A 21,494-nucleotide genomic window follows, 5' to 3' on the forward strand; every position below is an offset into this window, starting at 1 on the left:
AAATATTAGTTTTAGACAATATTTTAATAATATTAAAACTGTTTCGCACAAGATCTTCTTTAAGTTGGAAAGAATTATGTTATGAGTAAACTAATTATATCCTTATAGAGATTTAATTCCATTAGCACCTTCTGCTACAAACACTACTTATTGAAAACAAAAGAATATTTTAACACTTCGATATTCGTGAATTCATGTTAATTACTTGTTTATGTATTAACATACAAGTTGATACTAAATTACATGAATTGTTAGCTTTGTGGTATTGTAAATAGCGTTTTTGAAGCTGAAGTATTCATCTTGTATGTATTATACCCAAATAAAGCTTTGTTCCCTTCCAAAATTAGTATTCTTGATTATATTTCCATTCCCCTTAAATACTGACAACTATTTTGCATGGCTATATTTATTTAAACTCTGGAAATGAAACACTTTACTGATAACACTGCAAATCATCTTGACAGACTCAGTCTGAACACCAACTTTTATCCCTGAAATATCCCTGAAAGAAGCACTATTGCTAACCTGTACAAGATAGTCCCGTGGAAGCAGAGGAAGTCGTACATTTTCCATTAATTTTGCCATGTGCTCCAGTCGAGCTTCTTTGTCATACTTTATCCAAGAGATCACTGCTTCAAAGACCTGCCGGAAGTAAAAAGGCACGTTAATCTGAAGGAAGTGAAACATGCATACATTTTTGCAATCGAAATAACAGTCATGTTCACATTTGTTCTCTGACTCAAACCACACTGTTTATGGCCTTAGTCCAAACATTACCATACAGCCAAACACACACAAAAAAATCCCTAGCCTAGAATGCCTAGGGTTACGCTCAATGAATTCTTGTTAGCTCAACAAATGGGATCTGAAAAAGAATCCAAGGAAGATAATACATTCATCCTGCAGAAATATACATGTCCATTTCAACTTTGTTCCCCAGAAGTACCCCTATTTCTTACTGCTACTTAGGAACTTCAGACAAAAGGAGTTTGTATCTCTAGCAATGCATAACTATGGATGGGTATGTGTAAGCTACTAACTTTTGAGTTCTAAAAATGGTTAACCTTTAAATCAATATCCATAAGGCGTGAAACATCAATACCATCTGTAAGAAGTTGCGCATAGCTTTGTGAGCTTCTTTTTCTAGTGATTCTTGTTTACTTTTCCTGTCCAGTACCTGCATACACCTTTAGATCAAATAAATGACTGTCTCATCATGGTGCTTTTAAACCAGAAAAAATGATCAATTGCAACCCCTATATGGCTTCTCTGTCTCATAGGTAGTAGATGGTATGTATATCTATTAGTTTGTATTTATCCACATTAAAGTACATTCTAGATCCAATGTTTAGTTTGTTCCAGGCCCCTCTTAACCTTTGGGTTTCATGAAACCAAAGTACCAACACAGATCCTCAAGGAGAACATCAATTTTCTTAGATTAATAACTTCCCTGTTCTTTCCTTTACCAAATCAAACAGTACTTTGGTTTAAAAAAAGTCAAAGTAAAAATTAATATCTACATACACCAAAATGGATGAAGAGAGTAAAATAGAAACTTAAATAATAATACTGTATAACTGTCAGATGAAGAATATATTTAAATGTTAAATTTGCTAGTCTGTTACACTATACAATCATTTTCAAAATAGTTTCATAAACTTTTATGAAGACCGAAAATCTACTGATTGCTGCATTATTTAGATTTGTACAACTATTTTATCAGATATTGAAACAACAGAATTAAAAATATCTGGAAGCATACTTGAACATCCCATCTAGTACGCAACCACTTTTAAGACTTTAACTCAGACAGTTAATATACTAATACGTGCTTATACTACTGGATCAAGTTATACATGCTGCTTGCTTTTAAAACGTGCTAATGAGGCACTTGCACTGTGAATATTTCCTCGACCTTGAACTTGGCACAATGTATGTGAAATAGTCCCCACAGCTACATTTAACTGTGCAACCTAAATGATATTATGCTCTGGAAACCAAAATAAATCACATAGATCATTTTCCTTGAGTTAATCATAAAACTTTACTAGTGGTAACAGCAGCTTAAACACTGCCTGTGACCTTCCGGTGGTCTTTTGTTTTCATACCAAGCAAAGAATAAATAGTTTTCTGTAAAAACACTAAGCAGCCAAAACTCAAACTAACCCAAAATGGAAATGTGTTTATGACCCATCTGTAATTTGCAGTAATGTTTGATAAGTGTTGATAAGTATTGCGGTTTTTTTGAGGAATAGAAACATAAATAGAGGCAAGACCTTGAAACTCGATTTAGCTGTGCATTGAAATCCCATAGAAATGATTTTAAAAAATCCCATAATGATAAAAAATTAGCTATATAATATTGATAAATAGTCAAAAATTTGACTTGCAAACAGCTCCCTTACTGACATCTTATAACCCAGTTTTCTGTGGCACATTCTTTCACCATCACAGCCCATTAAAACAAAATCATACACTGGTTTTAGGTCCCATGAAGAGTTCTCTGATGGGGCCTGCTGAATTTAGCCCTGTGAGAGTGCTGGTTCACATCCAGCTGCTCGAAGGTGCTTGCAGCAACCTGGATTGATTTATTTGATGATTTTTTCCCAGAGTCAAGACCAATTGTTGTTTCGCAGTTGGCATCACTAATATTCATCATTTGGTCAATTTAAGCAGAGATCACACTTCAAAAGATATTTACTTAACTGTAATTTTTTTTCGAGAGTGGAATAAGGTGCCGAACAACTTGTAAGCCCTTAATCTTTGAGTGTCAGAAATCTGCATCTTGAAATTGCTTGGAAGGATGTATTGTTATATTATTCTTTGTTATTGTTGTTTATTCATTGTGATTTAATTTTCCCCATAATAGCGCCAACATAAAATAATTATTCCCAGTTATAGTATCCCAGTGTTTGCAAAACGTATTGGCTTAACACTTAGTTCTTTTCAGTAATCCTTTGGCCCATATGATGATGTTGACAGAGATTAACCCAGAAATGATATAAAAGAAGCGCAGGCTTGGTGACTAGTAGGCAGCAGAATTTCTATGTTAATGGTTGGGGTTGGGTCTGGAGAGAAGAATCTTTCAAACTGGATTTATCTGTTCATTGAAATTCCATTAGCAAAACCTGCTCTTGCTAAAACTAACTAGCAGTTTCATTATACACCTCAGTAATTAGTTTATGGAGAATCTAGATCAAACCTGCTAAATGCAGTTTAGGCAATGTCAATATTATAGAACAAAAGGCCACAGATTTACAGAATTCAAGCTGTTGAGGTAAAGGCCAAACAAAGCCTGTTTTACAGGGAGTTAAGAAATACATCTGTTCAAAGATAGCAATTATGAGAGAATTTTTTTTTCTTCTATAACTAAACATTGTCTGCAATTAGATGGTCATACACCACAGAAATATAGGCCTTTCAGCTCAAATGGTCCATGCCTACCATAGCATCCTCTCTGCTCGTGCCAAATGCCTGAGTGTTAGTCCATAACACTCCAACTCCTTCCCTTCTAAGTACCTGTCCAAATGCATCATAAATGTTGTAATTGTCCTTGCCAAATCAATTCCTCTGGCAGATCATTCCAGATACCTATCACGTCTCGTAATCTCTCCCTTCATATTGTACCTATGCCCTCTAGTTTTGGACTTTACTGTAACAGAATGATGAAAACTGTACATGATAGTCCAAGTGCGGTCTCACCAATGCCTTGTATAACTACTGCATCATGTTCCTACTCCAAACCTCGATCCCCTGACTGAACATCAGCAGCTACTTCACCACCTGCATGATTGCCTTCAGCAAACTGTCAACCACATTTGTTTTAATTATTGAATTCTCCTTCATCTCCCACCATGCTTTTTCAACCTTACCATTACAGAGCAAATGGTCACCCGCGCTCTTATTGTTAATGTGTCTCTCCCCAAGCATTTCCCCTTCTCTCTTCAAGATGATTTGTGGCCAGATTTAAAAAAGAAAACCTTGATCTATTACAGACTAATACCCACCAAACACCATCCCATCTTTCTTTCCAATGGCATTACAACCCACATAGAAATCGATGTGCTGGTGAATCCAGCAGGTGAACAGCATATATCCCCGTGCAGATGCTGGGAAACATTAACATGAAGTCCAATGGCACAGCACGGCCAGGAAACAATCAAATATCAGCCAGAATGTGAGTGATTTCCATGCGTGCTTGGGAGTTCAAATCTCACCAGTGTCTGTGCTGAGAAATGTTGGTACAGTATTTCTGGAAAATTCCAGCTATAAGCTGGTTTCCATTCAACACATCTTTATCAGCAATTTTCTCTAAGTTCCTCTATAAACCCTACAATATCATTCCAGATGAGCAAAAATTTACTTTAACTAAACATTAGGAAAATATGCTATACATCAACTTCCATTTACTCATCCACCTTCATCACCATTACCCTTAACAACAATTGTTAACAAGACCCAAAGGTGAGCTTCACAACAAATATTTCATTACAATTTTAAAAAGTGTATTTCACCACTTCCTCCAGGATGACCACTACCTTGCTGTGGTTTAGAAGCTTCTTGTGTGCTTCAATAACTCAGAGAGCTCTGTTGGCTGGAGTCAGGGCTTTGTGCTTAGGCTGTTGGTTAGGTCACCTATGCCAAACAGGTCAAAGGGTAGAGGCCAGACCAAGAGTAGTCCACCAGTCCTCCAGGTTCGGAGGTTCAGCTCAGGACTAACAATCCTGACTGGTAAAGCAAAATTGTTACAGAAACTGCAATGAAGGATCCTTCTACATCTGAGTGCGATGGTATTCCTGAGTCTCCATCTGGAAATTGCAAGACTGACAGTAGTGAAAACTGAGCTACTGATATGATAAAGGAAGCACTGAACAGCGCCAGAGATTGGGAACCTTCCTTGCTGCCCTAAACGGGTAGTAAGTAATATTCCCCTGACTCAAATGCTAAAGTTTCCACCATTGCCTTTGTTACCTCTAGATTAAACTACTCCTGTACTTTGCTGGATAAGCTTCCACATTCTACCCTTGAAGAACATGAGGTCATCCAAAACTCCAGTAACACATTCTAACATGCACAAAATTGTTCAATTTAGAAATCAGTTTCCTTGTTTTCAGATCTTTATCCTCTCCATCCTTATAGGCCTAATAACTTCCAGCACTGTTCCAAATCTGACCAATGGACTATTTCCATCTTAAACATTAAACTTTAGACAGCATTGCCCTCAGCTGTTGGCATGCTAAGTTCAGTAATTCTCTCTAATTTAATGCTATTTTCCTGCTGTAAAATATTCTGTTAAACCATCCATCCTGACAACACCTACATGGTTTGGTGTTAATATTTTGTTGGTAACACCATGAACCATTAAGGCCATTTTATTATACAAGAGCTGTAGTTGTAGTTGTAGTTAGTCACTACACCAAAGGGACACTCACACTGACTATGAAACTCTTGCAGGTTCTATATACAGTGGGTGTGTTACTGCCCATTACACTGCTGGTGTTTAGGGCAGCAATGAAGGTCCTCCTTCTCTGACAGTGTTCAGGGCTTCCTTCATCCTGTAAGTGGTTTCATCCATCATTTCAGTAGCTCCCTCTCGGTTTCACTACCGTAGGTCATGCAGGTCCTGGGTGGAGACTCAGGAATACCATCCCACTCAAATGTGGAAGGATTTTTCATTGCTGTTTCTGTAAGTTTTGTTTTATCAGTCAGGGTTGATAGCCCTGAGCGGAGGACTAGTGGACCACTCAGTCTGGCCTTTACCCTTTGACTTGTTTGGCATGGGTCACCCCACCAAGAGCCAAAGCAAAATACTTTAACTGCAGTCAACACAGCTCTCCGAGTCATTGACACACACGAAACCACGACAAGGTTGTGATCTTCTTGGAAGTCCATGTATAGTATCGTGTCACTAAATCCTCTCAGATCTCCCATTTTCAGTTGTTGGTTTAGTGTAATAAAGAAATTCCACAAATTATTTTGTTTTATAGTTTGAATCTAGGCATCAATATAAAATATATCATTCTTTTAATAAACTGACATTCTCTAAATTAACAAATTAAAGTCACAGATACTCCTAGGTATGTACTATTTATCATAACCTATAACTGGCTATCAGGTTCTGTTGGAGCTTTGAAGAGGAGGTGGGATTTAATTACAAAATTCTGACAGGGTTAGACAGGCTGGATATAGTGAGGGTGCTTGTGCTCTGTGGGTGTCCACAAAGGGGACAGGTGTACTGGTCTTATAGGGTGGCACCAAAAGAACTTTTTGCACTCAGAGTGCCCTAAATCTAATAAATTTGTTGCCACCGGCCAAGTCACTGAATATTTGCAAAACAGAGATAGAAAAATTTCAAAACACAAAGGGCATTCGAAAGAAAGCAGCAAAATGGCACTGAGATAGATGAGGGGTGGCACAGTGGTATAACTTACAGAGCTGCTTTCTCACACCTTCAGCAGCTGGGTTCTATCCTGCCCTCTGGTGCTATCTGTGTGAGTTTGCCAATTCTCTCTGTACCACATGCATTTCCTCCGGATTCTCTGGCTTTCTGCAGGTTTGTTGGTTATTTAGCCTTGGTAAATTGTCCCTAGTGTGTAGGTTATTGTTTGAATGGAAGGTGCATGATGAGATTGTGGGGAGAATAAAATAGGATTAGTATAAATGAGTGCTTGATGGTCAGTGAAGCCTCAGTGGACTGAAGGACATTTTTCCCTACTCTACAACTCCATTATCAGCCATGATTGTATTAATGACAAAGCAGGTTCAAAGGGCCAAGTGGCTTAATCTTGCTTCTGTTTTCTATGTTTGTGCAACTACTGACATCTACTTAACACCATTTAAAATGTCAGTTCAATTTACATCCATTTGATATTGTCATTTTAATGGATCACTGGCTAGGTGCACTGCATGGGTTAACTCTAGTTTGACTTCTGTAACTTCCCATTACAACACAGAAAAGGAACAAGTTCATTGGCATAACCTCAATCTCCATCCCAAGACCCAGCACTGGAATGCTTAGCATTATGCCTGGAGCAAATGGCATATGAAATACAACCTCATTCACTTGAATGGGGCCAGTGACCTTGGTAGAAAAGTTTAGTGCAACAATAGGATTTGTTTCTACTCTGTTTAACTTAATCCTAATGTTTTCAATCCATTTCAGCAATTAGCTAGGCTTTCATTTTAGTTATTTAAAACATAAATATCTCTAATCATCAGAAACATCTCAAAATTAACTGAAGGCTTTTGACAGGTATCACTGTGGTGTGAATTTGAGGTTTACATCCACCAGCTGAGGATAAGTCACCACTCATGGACCAATCTGCCTCACAGCATGTGCTAAGCCTCCAGACTACATAAAATTATGATTAAGAGGTAAACTGAGAATAGTTAATATAGGCAATGAACCAGAACTTAATAATTTAAGTATATACTAATACTACACAATGCCGGTATCCAAAGGTGAAGTTATGATGGTAGATTCTACACTACCTATCTGATTGTAACCAACTGTTGGCCAGCTGAGAAGGATTTGTATTTTCCATCCTACCCTAAGGAATAACAATACTCATGGGCAACATACATTTTAACATGTGAAAAGGAATTACACAGGCTGCGAGTTAGAAGTATCTCAGAACAGCTACAACTTGAAGAACTCTGCACGTTCTGTGAAAATTATGAACATACCTACATTAAACTTCAAACAGAAAAATTGCAAGATTTGTATCATTCACATGGTTAGATTGACAACCTCGCAATTTTTCAGAATTGCATTGACAGTTGCTAAAAGGCACAATAAATAGGTTATTGGAAAAGATTAAAAAGGATATGATTAAATTGAATTGACTTTATTACTTATATCCTTCATATACATGAGAAAAAATCTTGACGTTACATCTCCATCTAAATGTGCAATTTATAGTAATTTATAATAAATAGTATGTACAACAGGACAGTCACTAAAGCATAGAAATACAGTCGTCAGCATGAACTAAGCAGGCTGATGGCTTGGTGGAAGAAGCCATCCCAGAGCCCATTGGTCCTGGTTTTTATGCTGCAGTACCGTTTCCCAAATGGTAGCAGCTGGAACAGTTTGTGGTTGGGCTAACTCAGGTCCCCAACGATCCTTTGGACCCTTTTTACACACCTGTCTTTATAAATATCCTGAATAGTGGGACATTCACATCTACAGACGCGCTGAGCTGTCCATACCACTCTCTGCAGAGTCCTGCGAGTCCTGGTACAGTTCCATACCAGGCAGTGATGCAGCCAGTCAGGATGCTCTCAATTGTGCCCCTATAGGAAGTTCTTAGGGCTTGGGGGCCCATACCAAACTTCTTCAACCATCTGACGTGAAAAAGGCACTGTTGTGCCTTTTTCACCACACAGCCGGTATGTACAGACTACACAAGATCCTCAGTGATGTTTCTGCAGAGGAATTTAAACCTCTCAACCTCAGATCCATTGATGTCGATAGGAGCTAGCCTGTCGCCATTCCTCCTGTAGTCCACAACCAGCTCCTTTGTTTTTACAACATTGAGGGAGAGGTTGTTTTCTTGACACCAATCTGTCAGGGTGATAACTTCTCTGTAGGCTGCCTCATTATTATTTGAGATTAGGCCAATCAGTGCAGTGTCGTCAGCAAATTTAATTAACAGATTGGAGTTGTGGGAGGCGACACAGCGAGTGTACAGAGAGTAAAGGAGGGGGCCTAGGACACAGCCCTGAGATGTAGATCTGCAAGGTCAAGAATGAGCAGGCAAAGTTGAACTCTTACCTTCAACATTTAGAAGAGTGGAGAAGGAGAGCCAAGTGCTGGGTGTGTCTCCTTAAAACCCCAGAACCCCAGGGTGTATGCAACACCCCAGAAGAGGAAAATTTAACTGGTTAGTGTGATTTTCGTACAGGGGACCAATGAAATAAATTTTTGGCAAGAAAATCCCATAGTCCCATGGGTCAGAGAAGCAGTGTAGTCATGGACATAATGACAGCTGCAATTGACTGTGTTTATATAAACCTTTATTCCAAAATTGATGAGCATACCTTTTCTTCTGAGGCAACTGTGAGTTTGTCACTTGATATCAAACTGCACACTTGATCCAAACTCAGAGTAAGAAATTCTTCACCCAACATAACATCAGGAAAATGCTGTTCTGTTCAAGAAAAAGAATACAAATAAGAGGCAATAAATTGGCTTGCAAAGATAACAAAATGTGTTAATAGACTTCAGAACTACAAAATATACTAGTAGCCCAAGAACTATAGAGTCATACAGCATAGAAACAGGCTCTTCAGCACCACATGTCCACACCTCTATCATTACGAACCCTCACCATCTAGGTCACGTCCTCTTCTTGTTACTATCATCAGGGTCAAAGTACAAGAACCTGAAAGCACACTCAACAGTTCAGAAAAAAATTCTTCCCCTCCACAATCAGATTTCTGAATGGTTCATGAACACCATGTTACTATTCCATTTTTTTTTAAAAAAACACTATTTATTTTGTAGTTTATGGTATTTTTATGACTTTGCACAGTATTGCTACCAGAAAATAACAATTTTTACATCATCTAAGACAGTAATAATACATTTGATTCTGATCACCGAGTACCTACTTGTACCAATCCCATTTACTGGTAGTAGGTGTATATCCTACTATGCATTGGCAATTCAAGTGTTAATTCAAATGCTTCTTCAATGTTGTGAGAGTATCTGCTTCCACCAAATTTTGTAGTAGCCATCTGGATGAAAATATTCTTCCTCAGTTCCTCTCTTAAAACTTCATACTCCTCACCTTAAGCCTATTGCCTTTGGTTTAGGACACCTGTGTCATGGAATAACGTTTCTTAGTAGCTACTCTAATTTTGTATCCCTGATATATATTGATATATTGCAACCTGTATAATGATACCAAAAAACATGCTGTTCACCTTTAAATCAGTTTGCAGAAGATGCGCAAGAGAAGCTAAATCAGTCACTGTAAAACTAAAAAACCAAACAATAAAGTGACAAAAGAATGAATGGTCAAACAGGTCATTCCAGGATCTGTGTCAGATTGAGGTCTGAGATTGCAAAGCAAGTCCAATCACAAGATCACAAGACAAAGGAGCAGAAGTAGGCCATTCGGCCCATCGAGTCTGCTCCGCAACTCCCCCATGAGCTAAACTATTCACTCACCTAGTTCCAATTTCCGGCTTTTCCCCCATATCCCTTGATACCCTGACTAATTAGATACCTGTCAATCTCCTCCTAAAACACCCTCAATGATCAGGCCTCCACAGCTGTATGTGGCAACGAATTCCACAAATCCACCACCCTCTGGCTAAAAAAATTTCTCCTCATCTCTGTTTTAACTGGGTACCCTCTAATTCTAAGACTATGGCCTCTTGTCCTGGACTCACCCACCAAGGGAAACAACCTTTCCACATCTACTCTGTCCAACCCTTTCAACATTCGAAATGTTTCTATGAGATCCCCTCCCATTCTTCTATACTCTAATGAATACAATCCAAGAGCCGACAAACGCTCCTCATAGTTAGCCCCTGCATTCCAGGAATCATCCTCGTAAATCTTCTCTGAACTCCCTCCAACATCAGTACATCCTTTCTAAGATAGGGGGCCCAAAACTGCACACAGTATTCCAAATGAGGTCTCACTAATGCCCCATACAACCTCATCAACACCTCCTTACTCTTATACACTATTCTTCTTGAAATGAATGCCAACATAGCATTCGCTTTCCTTACCACTGATCCAATCCCTTTACAAGAATGAACTAGATATTAATTTCAATCATCCTGATTGACTTTTAACCTTCACCTGAACAGATCACCCAACCACAATTGCTCACTCACTCATTCTCCTTCAACTCCTTTCCCTTCATCCATCTTTCCAAATTTGAAATATAATGTTGGGAGATTTTCCATCTGTCCCCAAAATGAAGCATGAGTATAAAATAGTGAGACACTGGGAATCTTTAAAACAGTAAAATGCCAAAAATACTCAGAGAGTCAAGCAGCATCCATGGAGAGGAAAACACTTAAAGCTTCTGCCTGATGGCCTTTTACCCTCAAACTCAATTCTATGACCACCCGCTTTGTGCAAATAAGTTTAGGCTGTTCTCTATTCTATTCGAATTTTTTTATTATAAACCCCTAAGCTGCTAGAAATAGTCTGTCCCCATTTCCCCAGTCAGTTCTTTTACAATTTAATACTGCCTTCACCTGTTTTTGATGTTTTAAAAGACAATTTTTCCAGGGTTTACATAAAAGGTAATGAGAATCTAGAACTTGTTCCCAATATATTTAGTCATCTGAGTGTAAATGGGCGGCGTGGGCTTGTTGGACCAGAATGGCCAGTTACCTATGCCTCCAAATAAATAAATAAATTTTTCACAAACACTAAATTTCATCCATGCCATCTTTCAGAATATTCCCTTTTATCAGTATCTTTTGTAGATGCTAATAATGATATACTTATGCACAATTGTCAGGCAAATAAAGTTATAGTCACACAGGGATACAGCATTGAAACAGGCCCTTTAGTCCGCACCAATCATCAACCATATAATTATATTAACTCTGCATAAATCCCATTATTTTTATTCTACATGCATTCTTATCAACTTGCCCAAATTCTAATACTCACCTAGGGGCAATTTACAGCAGCCAATTAACCAAATAACCAGCACTTCTTTGGGATATGGAATGCAAAGCAAGCACCTGGAGGAAACCCACATGGTCACAGGAAGAATGTGCAAACTCCACACAAACATTCCCCAAGGTCAGGATTGAACCCAGATCTCTGGTGCTGAGACAGTAATTCAGCTCGTTCTGCCACTGTACCACCTCATTGTACCCATATCTTCCCCAGTCATGATCATCCCTACTCCTAGGGCAGCATAGTAACACAGCTGCAACTGCTGATGGATTACAATTCCAGAATGCTAGGTTTAATCCTGACCTCCGGTGGTACTTATGTGCCAATTACATGTTCTTCCTCTTCCTATGTCAATGCTTCTCATAATTCTTTTGAAAATATAAACTTTCATCAGGTCTTCCCTCAGCCTCCAGTGCTCCAGAGGAAACAACCCAAGTTTGTCCAATCTCTGCAAGAAACTGCAGAGTTATGGACGCAGCTCTGTACCTAGCAGAAACCAGCCTCCCCGCTATAGACTCTGTCTATACATCTCACTGCCTCAGTAAAGCAGCCAGATAATCAAAAGACTCCAGATGCTTTCTTCTTTCTCCCTTCTCCAGACTTACTAATTCACCCATCCATATTTCCATCCAAGTCTTTTATATTTGAAGTTCATTCACCTTTTATGGAATACCTAACCCTCCATCTCTTGAACAAAAGCTCTCATCCTTAAAACATAACTTTTAAAATTAAGGTTTTAGAAACCTTTTGACTGCCATCATTGAGCCACTATCTCCATACTTTCACCCTAATTGAGGTAACCTGCTTCCCCACCCCACCACCATGTTAAAGACACTTTATAATTCCAGGTAATTATGTTTTATTTAATCCTCACAGACCATCTTACCAGCCATCATAAAAATAGACAACAGCAACTGAATACTACAATCAAAGTCATACAATGATGCTTGGTGACAAAATTGCAGAATACCAGTGTTAACAAAGTTCTTAAAATGTTCAAATTATTTCACTAACCAGGACTTCAAGACCTGCACTACTAAATATTTTATTTGCAATGTTCATCCTTAAACAGAAACCGCTGCTCATTTTATAAAATTAAAGTACAAATGAAGCATACAGCTGGTCTCATTTTCATATAAGCAAAAAAAAGGAAAATGATTCAAAATTAATCAATTTCAGAAGTTAATTGTCCAAACTGTTATTAGTAATACATGTCCATAATCTAAATATAGAGAAATACGATGGATTAAAAATATTGCTTGTCTGTGCAGTTTATAAATATTATTTATTTTTGACAGCTGCCTATCAAACTGACAAACTGAATACTTTTCTTCTCTGTACTGGCAGCATCAACACTTGCATGACAGGTCTTAAAGAAAAGCGGCTTTTATTCTCCAGCAGCCCGAGGAGCAACACTCTCATTCACTTAATACATTTCCGTTTGCATACCATCAATCAAAATGAGATTGTTGATTTACAGTAAAACTCCACTAATCCAACAAGCTCAGGATCTTCGTGGTGCTGTACCGGCAGATTTTTTTGTTCTTAATTCATTAATTTCATTGCAAATGTTATGTACTGCAGTCTGCTTAAAGGATAGAATTAGGTTCACAATTTAGTTTTCAACTATTTTTATTGTGTAATCAACAGATTATACAAATGTAAGCACTCAGATTTAGAGTGGACAAGGTACTTGAGAGTCGGAGTCACCTGGATAGACATTGTGGAAACTGGGGATGCAGCAAGTGGACGTGCAATGTGGCAAACAACACCTGGTGAAAAGACATGAATGATAAGAATTTTTTGAATGCTGGATAGCAGATCATTGGAGTTTTATTGCAGTAACAACAGCATACTTTCGTATTCCAAATCCTTTCCACCCTAAAGTTTAGGCTGCTAAAAGTCATTTCAATTCCAATATTTAGAGACCATAGAATACTACATCACAGTACAGGCCCTTCGGCCCACAATGTTGTGCCGACCCTTAAACCCTGCCTCCCATATAACCCCCCACCTTAAATTCCTCCATATACCTGTCCAGTAGTCTCTTAAACTTCACTAGTGTATCTGCGTCCACCACTGACTCAGTCAGTGCTTTCCACGCACCAACCAATCTCTGAGTAAAAAACCTTCCTCTAATATCCCCCTTGAACTTCCCATCTCTTACCTTAAAGCCATGTCCACTTGTATTGAGCAGTGGTGCCCTCGGGAAGAGGTGCTGGCTATCCACTATCTATTCCTTTTAATATCTTGTACACCTCTATCATGTCTTCTCTCATCCTCCTTCTCTCCAAAGAGTAAAGCCCTCGCTCCCTTAATCTCTGATCATAATGCATACTCTCTAAACAGGCAGCATCCTGGTAAATCTCCTTTGTACCCTTTCCAATGCTTCCACATCCTTCCTGTAGTGAGGTGACTAGAACTAGAGACAGTACTCCGTGTGGCCTAACCAGAGTTTTATACAGCTGCATCATTACCTCGCGACTCTTAAACTCTATCCCTCGACCTATGAAAGCAAACACTCCATAAGCTTTCTTAACTACCCTATCTACCTGTGAGACAACTTTCAGTGATCTGTGGACATGTACCCCTGGATCCCTCTGCTCCTCCACACTACCAAGTATCCTGCCATTTACTTTATACTCTGCCTTGGAGTTTGTCCTTCCAAAGTGTACCACCTCACACTTCTCCGGGTTGAACTCCATCTGCCACTTCTCAGCCCATTTCTGCATCCTATCAATGTCTCTCTGCAATCTTTGACAATCCTCTACACTAGCTGCAACACCACCAACCTTTGTGTCATCTGCAAACTTGCCAACCCACCCTTCTACCCCCACATCCAGGTTATTAATAAAAATCATGAAAAGTAGAGGTCCCAGAACCGATTCTTGTGGAACACCACTAGTCACAACCCTCCAATCCGAATGTACTCCCTCCACCACAACCCTCTGCCTTCTGCAGGCAAGCCAATTCTGAATCCACCTGGCCAAACTTCCCTGGATCTCATGCCTTCTGACTTTCTGAATAAACCTACCGTGTGGAACCTTGTCAAAGGCCTCACTAAAATCCATGTAGATCACATCCACTGCACTACCCTCATCTATATACCTGGTCACCTCCCCAAAGAACTCTATCAGGCTTGTTAGACACGATCTGCCCTTCACAAAGCCATGCTGACTATCCCTGATCAGACCATGATTCTCTAAATGCCCATAGATTCTATCTCTAAGAACCTTTTCCAACAGCTTTCCCACCACAGACGTAAGGCTCACAGGTCTATAAGTACCCAGACTATCCCTACTACCTTTTTTGAACAAGGGGACAACATTTGCCTCTCTCCTATCCTTTGGTACCATTCCCATGGACAACGAGGACATAAAGATCCTAGCCAGAGGTTCAGCAATCTCGTCCCTCGCCTCGCAGAGCAGCCTGGGGAATATTCCGTCAGTCCCCGGGGACTTATACGTCCTAATTTATTTTAACAACTCCAACACCTCCTCTCCCTTAATATCAACATGCTCCAGAACAGCAACCTCACTCATATTATCCCCACCGTCATCCCTCTCATTGGTGAATACCCAAGAGAAGTATTCATTGAGGACCTCGCTCACTTCCACAGCCTCCAGGCACATCTTCCCACCTTTATCTCTAATCTGTTCTACCTTCACTCCTGTCATCCTTTTGTTCTTCACATAATTGAAGAATGCCTTGGGGTTTTCCTTTACCCTACTCGCCAAGATCTTCTCATGCCCCCTTCTTGCTCTTCTCAGCCCCTTCTTAAGCTCCTTTCTTGCTTCCCTATATCCCTCAATAGACCCATCTGATCCTTGCTTCCTAAACCTCATGTATGCTGACTTCTTCCACCTGACTAGATTCTCCACTTCACTTGTCACCCATGGTTTCTTTACCCTACCATTCTTTATCTTCGTCACCAGGACAAATTTATCCCTAACATCCTGCAAGAGATCCCTAAACATCGACCACATGTCCATAGTACATTTCCCTGCGAAAACATTATCCCAATTTACACCCGCAAGTTCGAGCCTTATAGCCTCATAATTTGCCCTTCCCCAATTAAAAATGTTCCTGTCCTCTCTGATTCTATCCTTTTCCATGATAATGCTGAAGGCCAGAAGCGGTGGTCACTGTCCCCCAGATGCCCACCCACTGAGAGATTGTGACCTGACCCAGTTCGTTACCTAATACTAGATCTAGTATGGCATTCCCCCTAGTCAACCTGTCAACATACTGTGACAGGAATTTGTCCTGGACACACTTAACAAACTCTGTCCCGTCTAAGCCATTAGAACTAATCAGGTGCCAATCAATATTAGGGAAGTTAAAGTCACCCATGATAACAACCCAGTTATTTTTGCACCTTTCCAAAATCTGCCCTTCCAATCTGCTCCTCGGTATCTCTGCTGCTACCAGGGGGCCTAAAGAATATTCCCAATAGAGTAACTGCTCCCTTCCTGTTCTTGACCTTTCACCCATACTGACTCAAAAGAGGATCCTGCTACATTACCCACCCTTTCTGTAGCTGTAATAGTATCCCTGACCAGTAATGCCACCCCTCCTCCCCTTTCCCCCCCTCTCTATCCCTTTTAAAGCACTGAAATCCAGGAATATTGAGAATCCATTCCTGCCCTTGTGCCAGCCAAGTCTCCGTAATAGCCACTACATCATAATTCCATGTATGTATCCAAGCTCTCAGTTCATCACCTTCGTTCCTGATGCTTCTTGCATTGAAGTACACGCACTTTAGCCCTTCTACCTTACTACCTTTACACCCTTTATTCTGCTTCTCTTTCCTCAAAGCCTCTTTATAGATTAGATCTGGCTTCACTCCATAAACTTCTTTCACTGCTCTGTCACTCCGGGTCCCATATAATGAAACTCTGAAAGAATCTATGGAGAATTAGCATAGGCAATCTCAAATGTTATTGTTTAAAGGACCATGGGTTCCTTGCTGGGAATTATAAATCTGAGTGCTTGTACTCATGTGGTATAATCAGCCAGCTGAGAAATCAAGCAATTGCTAAAGTAAAGCTTCTATTCTGCTGTTATAAGGCAATTGAAAGGACTTTTTGCTATGATAAGATGCACTTTTGATATTACAGTCTACCTTCTCATGGCTTGCACCTCACTGTCTGCCTGCACTACATTTTTTTCTGTAACTGTATCACAATATTCCACATTGTTATTGCTTTTCCCTTGTGCTACTTTGATGCACTGTTGTGATGAAATGATCTGGATCATGCAAAACAATGTTCTTTTTACTGTACCTCAGTATGTGTGACAATGCTAATAAAAATTAGATGATACCTGACCTGTGAAACTAATACAACCCTTTAAGAGCCTACCCCAGTACATAACATTAGCAAAGAAATTTGCAATTGGACACCAACACTTAAAGGATTTGAGAGCATAAGCTGCCAGTTGTACTCACCCCTGGGAATCCACTTCCACCAACTTCAAATGAACTGCAGAGACAAATACAACTGGTAGGACCTGATACTCTCACACATACTTTGTGCTGGAAACCAAAAATGCACTTTTCTCCAAAAATGTTGACAACCTACCTGCTGTGGGCAAATCATTCTTTACTTAATGTCTTATCTTGTGAGATAGGAGCTGTATAAACCATCTCCGACAATGGATTTTTAAAATAATACCTTAACATACACTCAAATTTAGAAATTATAAAATAACCACAACTCCAACTAGATAGGGTTTCTTAAGACTCCACATTCACCACTAAAGCATTTATAAACAAAACAATTTTCTTTTTTTAAATAGAATATCAAAATGTTTTTCCATTCGTGTATATTAGCCAAATTCCTTTAGTCAAAATTAAACTGGGAGACTTAACTAAGTAAAACTGGGCAGCATGATGGTGCAGTTTTTGGAGCTGTTGCCTCACATCTCCAGCCATCTAGACTCAATCCCAAACTCCACTGTATCTGTGCGGATTTATACAGACAGATGCCTGTAGTAAAAATGCACAACTCATGACAAAGCAAAAACTGACCCACAGGTTAAATTAAATTCTTATCCCTAGGTGCTGTGGTGAATAGTGTCAGAACTGGATCTAGCAGTCTTTAAGTTGGAGAGGAAATTCGGAAGTATTTATTTAAAGAAAAAGCTTTTATTTTATTTAGAGATACAGCACAGAACAAGCCCTTCTGGCCCAACAAGCCAGCAATCCACCAATTTAACCAATCAGAGGACAATTTATAATAACCAGTTAATTTACTAACTAGTTGGTGCATTTTTGGACTGCGGGAGGAAACCCATACGATTATGGTAAGAATGTACAAACTCCTTACAGACTGCACCAAAATTAAACTCCAAACTCTGACACCTCGAGCTGTAATAGCGTTGCACTAAACACTGTGTTACTGTGTTACCCTATAGTCTAAACACATGCATTTATACTGCTAGTAAACTCAAAGAAAACTTCACTCCATCAAAGCATCTTTGCTGTGCAAAATGGTTGGACAGCAAATATTTCTATATTGAACAAGCAGGACACAAAGGCAACACCTTACAAAAAGTCAGAGGCAGAATTACCTGTGCGATTAGCATGAGGAATCACCTAGTGAATAAAAAGTCACCACAGTTGGTGAATAAGTAATACAAAGGGTGAAGAAGATAGCTTGCAAAGAGAATTGGCCACCTGCAGTGTAAGAAAAACCAGCAACTGCATTTCAGGATAAAGCCATAGCATACAAAGGTCCTTTGAAATGTAGGTAGTATGCAACATTATATCTTTAGTAATTTCATGCCACTTGACTAGTGATGACCAGTGGTGTTTCACAGCTATCTATCCTGGGACCTTTCACCATTCGATAGGTTTCAATGAAGTCATCCCTCATTCTTATGAATTCTAATGAATACAGGCCAGAGCCTTCAAATGCTCTTCATTTGACAAGCCATTCAATCCTGGAATCATTTTTGTGAACCTCCTTTGAACCCTCTCCAGTTTCAGCACATCATTTCTAAGATAAGGGGCCCAAAACTGCTCACAATACTCCAAGTGAGGCCTCACCAGTATTTTATAAAGTCTCAACATTACATCCTTGTTTATATTCTAATGCTCTTGAAATGATTGCTAACATTACATTTGCCTTCCTCACCACAGACTCTACATGCAAATTAACCTTTAGGAAATCCTGCACAAGGCCTCCCAAGTCCTTTTGTGTCTCAGCTTTTAGTAATTTTTCTCCATTTTGACTAAAGTACATGACCGTACATTCCCAACACTGTAATCCATCTGCCATTTCTTTGCCCTTTCCCCTAATCTGTCCAAGTCCTTCTGTAGCCTCTCTACTTCCTCAAACTACCTGCCCCTCTATCTATCTTTGTATAATCTGCAAAGTTTGCAACAAACCCATCAATTCCATCATCCAATTCATTGACATATAATGTAAAAAGAATCAGTCCCAACAAAGACCTCTGTGGAACACCGCCAGTCACTAGCAACACCAGGAAAGGCTCCCTTTGTTCCCAATCTGCCTCCTGCCAATCAACCACTGCTTTATCCATGCTAGAATCTTTCCTGGGTTGGGTTACTAAATTTGCAGATGACACAAAGGCTGGTGGAGTTGTGAATAGTGTAGAAGCTTGTTGTAGATTACAATGGAATATTGACTGGATGCAGAGCTGGACCAAGAAGTGGCAGATGGAGTTTAACCTGGAAAACTGAATTGATTCACTTTGGAAAGTCAAACATAAATGCAGAATACAGTGCTAATGGCAGGATTGTTGGAAGTGTGGAAGAACAGAGGAATCTTGGGGTTCACGTCCATATTTCCCACAAAGTTGCCACAAAATTGATAGGGTTGTTAAGAAGGTATATGTATGGTGTATTGACCTTCATTGGTCAGGTGATTGAGTTCCAGAGCCATGAAGTAATGTTGCAGCTCTATAAAACCCTGGTTAGACCACACTTGGAATATTCTCGCAAACAACAGGAATTCTGCAGATGCTGGAAATTCAAGCAACATACATCAAAGTTGCTGGTGAACGCAGCAGGCCAAGCAGCATCTATAGGAAGAGGTGCAGTCGACGTTTCAGGCCGAGACCCTTCGTCAGGACTAACTGAAGGAAGAGTGAGTAAGGGATTTGAAAACTGGAGGGGGAGGGGGAGATGCAAAATGATAGGAGAAGACAGGAGGGGGAGGGATAGAGCCGAGAGCTGGACAGGTGATAGGCAAAAGGGGATACGAGAGGATCATGGGACAGGAGGTCCGGGAAGAAAGACGGGGGGGGGTGACCCAGAGGATGGGCAAGAAGTATATTCAGAGGGACAGAGGGAGAAAAAGGAGAGTGAGAGAAAGAATGTGTGCATAAAAATGAGTAACAGATGGGGTACGAGGAGGAGGTGGGGCCTTAGCAGAAGTTAGAGAAGTCAATGTTCATGCCATCAGGTTGGAGGCTACCCAGACGGAATATAAGGTGTTGTTCCTCCAACCTGAGTGTGGCTTCATCTTTACAGTAGAGGAGGCCGTGGATAGACATGTCAGAATGGGAATGGGATGTGGAATTAAAATGTGTGGCCACTGGGAGATCCTGCTTTCTCTGGCGGACAGAGCGTAGATGTTCAGCAAAGCGGTCTCCCAGTCTGCGTCGGGTCTCACCAATATATAAAAGGCCACATCGGGAGCACCGGACGCAGTATATCACCCCAGTCGACTCACAGGTGAAGTGATGCCTCACCTGGAAGGACTGTTTGGGGCCCTGAATGGTGGTAAGGGAGGAAGTGTAAGGGCATGTGTAGCACTTGTTCCGCTTACACGGATAAGTGCCAGGAGGGAGATCAGTGGGGAGGGATGGGGGGGACGAATGGACAAGGGAGTTGTGTAGGGAGCGATCCCTGCGGAATGCAGAGAGAGGGGGGGAGGGAAAGATGTGCTTAGTGGTGGGATCCCGTTGGAGGTGGCGGAAGTTACGGAGAATATGTTGGACCCGGAGGCTGGTGGGGTGGTAGGTGAGGACCAGGGGAACCCTATTCCTAGTGGGGTGGTGGGAGGATGGAGTGAGAGCAGATGTACGTGAAATGGAGGAGATGCGTTTAAGAGCAGAGTTGATAGTGGAGGAAGGGAAGCCCCTTTCTTTAAAAAATGAAGACATCTCCCTCGTCCTAGAATGAAAAGCCTCATCCTGAGAGCAGATGCGGCGGAGACAGAGGAATTGCGAGAAGGGGATGGCGTTTTTGCAAGAGACAGGGTGAGAAGAGGAATAGTCCAGATAGCTGTGAGAGTCAGTAGGCTTATAGTAGACATCAGTGGATAAGCTGTCTCCAGAAACAGAGACAGAAAGATCTAGAAAGGGGAGGGAGGTGTCGGAAATGGACCAGGTAAACTTGAGGGCAGGGTGAAAGTTGGAGGCAAAGTTAATAAAATCAACGAGCTCTGCATGCATGCAGGAAGCAGCACCAATGCAGTCGTCGATGTAGCGAAGGAAAAGTGGGGGACAGATACCAGAATAGGCACGGAACATAGATTGTTCCACAAACCCAACAAAAAGGCAGGCATAGCTAGGACCCATACGGGTGCCCATAGCTACACCTTTAGTTTGGAGGAAATGGGAGAAGCAAAAGGAGAAATTATTAAGAGTAAGGACTAATTCCGCTAGACGGAGCAGAGTGGTGGTAGAGGGGAACTGATTAGGTCTGGAATCCAAAAAGAAGCGTAGAGCTTTGAGACCTTCCTGATGGGGGATGGAAGTATATAAGGACTGGACATCCATGGTGAAAATAAAGCGGTGGGGGCCAGGGAACTTAAAATCATCGAAAAGTTTAAGAGCGTGAGAAGTGTCACGAACATAGGTC

At 40.4% G+C, this 21,494-nt stretch overlaps 2 protein-coding genes across 8 annotated transcripts in view; one reads left to right on the forward strand and one right to left on the reverse strand.

Moving 5' to 3' along the window:
* The window catches only part of LOC134349284 (uncharacterized), a 163,076-nt gene that overhangs the window by 51,021 nt on the left and 90,561 nt on the right, over positions 1 to 21,494 (forward strand). The gene's annotated exons all lie outside the window — the stretch shown is intronic.
* LOC134349282 (kelch-like protein 3) overlaps positions 1 to 21,494 on the reverse strand; it is a 102,648-nt gene that overhangs the window by 48,108 nt on the left and 33,046 nt on the right. For all 6 annotated transcript variants that reach the window (XR_010018630.1, XM_063053355.1, XM_063053354.1 and 3 more), the window contains exons 6-7: positions 9,043 to 9,152; positions 526 to 642 (exon numbers count right to left, since the gene is read on the reverse strand). Coding sequence is in view for 5 of the 6 variants with exons in the window: in XM_063053355.1 (XP_062909425.1) it covers positions 526 to 642; positions 9,043 to 9,152 (227 nt within the window). In the remaining variant the exon portion in view is untranslated. The remainder of the gene's footprint in view (positions 1 to 525; positions 643 to 9,042; positions 9,153 to 21,494) is intronic.

The sequence above is a fragment of the Mobula hypostoma genome, chromosome 7 (genome assembly GCF_963921235.1).
Source record: "Mobula hypostoma chromosome 7, sMobHyp1.1, whole genome shotgun sequence".
In the NCBI taxonomy this organism is placed as follows: Eukaryota; Metazoa; Chordata; class Chondrichthyes; order Myliobatiformes; family Myliobatidae; genus Mobula; species Mobula hypostoma.